This window comes from Pangasianodon hypophthalmus, chromosome 14, assembly GCF_027358585.1.
Source record: "Pangasianodon hypophthalmus isolate fPanHyp1 chromosome 14, fPanHyp1.pri, whole genome shotgun sequence".
NCBI classification, from domain to species: Eukaryota; Metazoa; Chordata; class Actinopteri; order Siluriformes; family Pangasiidae; genus Pangasianodon; species Pangasianodon hypophthalmus.
In genome coordinates this window covers 5,660,888-5,664,816 of record NC_069723.1, presented here as the reverse complement: position 1 = coordinate 5,664,816, position 3,929 = coordinate 5,660,888, and the positions used below count along the sequence as shown (strand labels likewise).

Genomic DNA, 3,929 nt, shown 5'->3' with positions numbered 1-3,929 from the left:
GAGTAATTTGGAAGTAATGGAATTACTTTTTCCAGGAAGTAAAGAGTAAGGTAATCCCCATTACATTTTGAAAGAAGTAATTAGTAATTTGTAATGCATTACTTTTTTTAAAACTACCCCAGCACTGGTTACATGTTACAGAGAGCAAATGTATCAGCATTTGGATGAATCTGGTCCAGGGAGTTTTGAAGCATTTGGCTGGATCTGAGCAGATAATATAGCCCTATAAACGTCATCATTCACCCAGCCAATTTTGTCAACAGTCATATCGTAAATAATTACAAGGGAACCAGTTCCTTTGGCAGTCATGCCCATGCCCTTGTCCATAGTCTTCTCTTCCCATCAGTCTGGTACAAGCTGTTCTTTGTCTCATCTGTTGTTGAGACAAAGGATGCTGTTCCAGAACAAGTCTAATCTAGTCTTCCTGTTCCTGTCATCAGATTAGAAATAGGTAGAGCATAGAAAAGACCAAACTGAACTGTCAGCTACCTCAGTCCTTAAGGCTTGAAATAGCGTGAAAAAGCTTGTTAGCTGTATACCTGGATCCAGGGTGCCAGACATCACAGGTAATCTGGGGATCTTAGGAAAGCACATATATATATTAGTGAGGGCGATGTAAAATGTCACAGTCTGCTCTACAGATACATCTATATATACACAGCCCTATTCTCCATATGATTGCATGAATAAGCATGTGTACAGGTGTTCCCAATAAAGTGGCCAGTGACTGTATATTTAGACATTGTTTGCTAAAGGCACTGACATTGAAAATCTAACTGAGTGTCATTTGCTCATATGGTACACGACCCAATTAACTATGATCTGATTCTGTTGGTAATTAAAGTGGTTGTTTCGGCTGATCCTGTTAGGGGTCACCACAGCAGATCACCTTCCATTGTCCCCATATTGAATTGGCATAGGTTTTATGCTAGATGCCGATCTTGACGCAACCCTCGCCATTTTATCCAGGCTTGGGACCAGCACTGAGAGTGAACAAACCTATGCACCCCCAGTGGCTGGGGTTGGCACCCAGCATGGGGCGCAAACTCATGATCCTGAGATCAAACGTCCCATGCTCTACCAACTGAGCTAGCTGGGTGGAGTTAAAGTAAAGTGGTACAAAAACAAATTTTACTGAACACAAATGACTGAGTGAATGATCTATTTGTGCGATTCAGACAGATATAGGATTTGCTTTTTCCCCTACACAGGATCTTTGTGGTTTGAAGAATTATGGTAATATTCCATTACAAACATTTATGAGTTTTTAAAGGTTTTCATAACCACAAGGTCAAGGGTTCCCATATAAGTATAATATCACTTTCACAGCTCTCAAAGATCTAATTACTGGGTCATTGCTGGCAAAGGAATCTTAACTAAATTTCAGTTTGCAAAAAAAAAAAAAAAAAACCTTTTTAAGTTTTAGTTATGTAGCTAACAGGTTAATAATGTGACAGTGATTATTTAAAGCCTGGGAAAGATCAAGTAACAAAATGGAAAAATATTTTGTTTATCTGTTTGTAATCACAGCGCTCATAACAGTTTCCTAGCATGTTGTTTTATCGTATGCAAATATACCAATCAGCCATAACATTAAATCCAATGACAAGTGAAGTGAATAGCATTGATTATCTCGTTACAGTGGCACCTGCCAAGGGGTGGGATATATTAGGCAGCAAGTTGATGTGTTGGAAGGAGGAAAAATTGGCAAGCATAAGGATCTGAGCGAATTGTGATGGCTAGACGACTGGGTCAAAACGGTAGGTATTGTGTGGTGTTCCTGGTATGCAGTGGCTAGTACCTGCCAAACAATGGTCCAAGGAAGGACAACTAGTTAACTGGCGACAGGGTCATGGGCACCCAAGGCTCACTGATGTGCCTGGGGAGTGAAGGCCCATCTGGCACGATCCCACCAAAGAGCTACTGTAGTACAAATTGCTGAAAAAGTTAATGCTGGTTATGATAGAAAGGTGTCAGAACATACAGTGCATCACAGCTTGCTGCGTATGGGGCTGCGTAGCCGCAGACTGGTCAGAGTGCCCATGCTACAATGCACCTACAATGGGCATGTGAGCACCAGAACTGGACCATGGAGCAATGGAAGAAGGTGACCTGGTCTGATGAATCACATTTTCTTTTACATCATGTGGATGGCCGAATGCGTGTGCATCGCTTACCTGGGGAAGAGATGGCACGACGATGCACTATGGGAAGAAGGCAAGCTGGTGGAGGCAGTGTGATGCTCTGGACAATGTTCTGCTGGGAAACATGACACGTACCACCTACCTAAACATTGTTGCAGACCAAGTACACCCCTTCATGGCAACGGTATTCCCAAATGACTTTGCTTCCAAATTCTCCAGATCTCAATCCAATCGAGCATCTGTCGGATGTACTGGACAAACAAGTCGCAACTTACACAACTTAAAGGATCTGCTGCTAACGTCTCGGTGCGAGATACCACAGCACACCTTCAGAGGTCTTCTGGAGTCCATGCCTTGACAGGCCAGAGCTGTTTTGGCAGCACAAGGGGGACCTACACAATATCAGCCAGGTGGTTTTAATGTCATGGCTGATCGGTGTATATCATTTGTTTCGAGCCCTACAGTTGCCCGCCCCCACCTTCCATTTACTTAATCTTACATGTTGATGACATCAGTAATTGGATATTAAAATTAGTCTGGTCAAACATATATATGTTTTTGTCCAGAGCCTCTAGTATTCAGGAAAACTCCATTACACCTGCAGGTAATGTATTAAAAAATGAGCATTTTACCATATGCACCAGTAGATATTTCTGGTACCATCTGTTGCATTTCATTAAAATGTCTAATTTGTACTTAGCTTCTGCATCCTAGTTCTGTTATCATAATAATTATTTGTATTTTTGTTTGTATTTTTTATAATTTTATAATTTTTATAAGTCACAGTTGTAATTACATTGATATATGTTTTTTCCAGATATGTGTACAGAGAAGTGTAACAGCAGTCATCATTTGCAACTGGTCCATTCAGCATCAATAAGGTTGAATGTATCAATGGCCATAACCCAGATCTTTGTGTGGCCATTCATCTACATCAACATCCTCATGCTTCTTACATTTTCCAGAAAACAAGCCTTCAGAACTGAAACACGCTATATACTGTTTGCCCATACCTTATTTGTGGACTTGATGTTTCTTGTGCTGACAGATTTTGTAGTAATTCTCTCATACAGCTATGTACTGATGCCCATGGCATTCTGTATTCCATTTTGCATGCTCATGGAGACAATAACAACATGCACACCGCTAACTATCACCGCAATGTGTGTGGAACGTTACGTGGCCATTTGCATGCCGTTGAGACATAGTGCTATCTCTACTGTTAGCAGGACCCTTACAGCTATTTTTATCATTTGGATCATAAGCTCCCTAAAGTCATTTGTGGATGTTTTCATCCTTGTCATAACTGCCTCGAAAGAATATCTGTCTCAGTATACCTTCTGTCATTATGAAATTATGATGCCAGAAAACTGGCACCGTGTAATGAGGGGTGCTGTATATATTATTCATTTTATAATGGTTTTACTTGTTGAGTTATTTTGCTATGTTATGATTGTGATCTCTGCCCGAGCAGCCTCGATTGACAAGAAGTCAGCAATCAAAGGTCTGCGCACTGTCTCTTTGCATATGCTTCAGCTTACACTGTGTACTGTTGAAATTATTTGTCCCTATATTGAAACATTAATCATGGAGAAAGATATTCAGTTATATTTGTCAGTTCGCTTTTTCAATTTCATAATGTTTAATGTCATTGCCAGGGCAATCAGTCCACTTGTTTATGGCCTAAGAGATGAAAGATTTTATGCTACCCTACTGTACTACATCAGATGTAGACAAAATCATGTTTCGTCTGAAAGTCCCAAATGCAAAGCAATAATAGAATAA

General features: G+C 40.4%; 1 protein-coding gene across 1 annotated transcript; it reads left to right on the top strand.

The window, feature by feature from the left end:
- The first annotated feature begins 2,963 nt into the window (after positions 1-2,963).
- Positions 2,964-3,929, top strand: LOC113532847 (odorant receptor 131-2). Its single transcript, XM_026924516.1, has one exon. It carries the CDS (start codon positions 2,964-2,966, stop codon positions 3,927-3,929), a length of 966 nt encoding a protein of 321 aa, XP_026780317.1.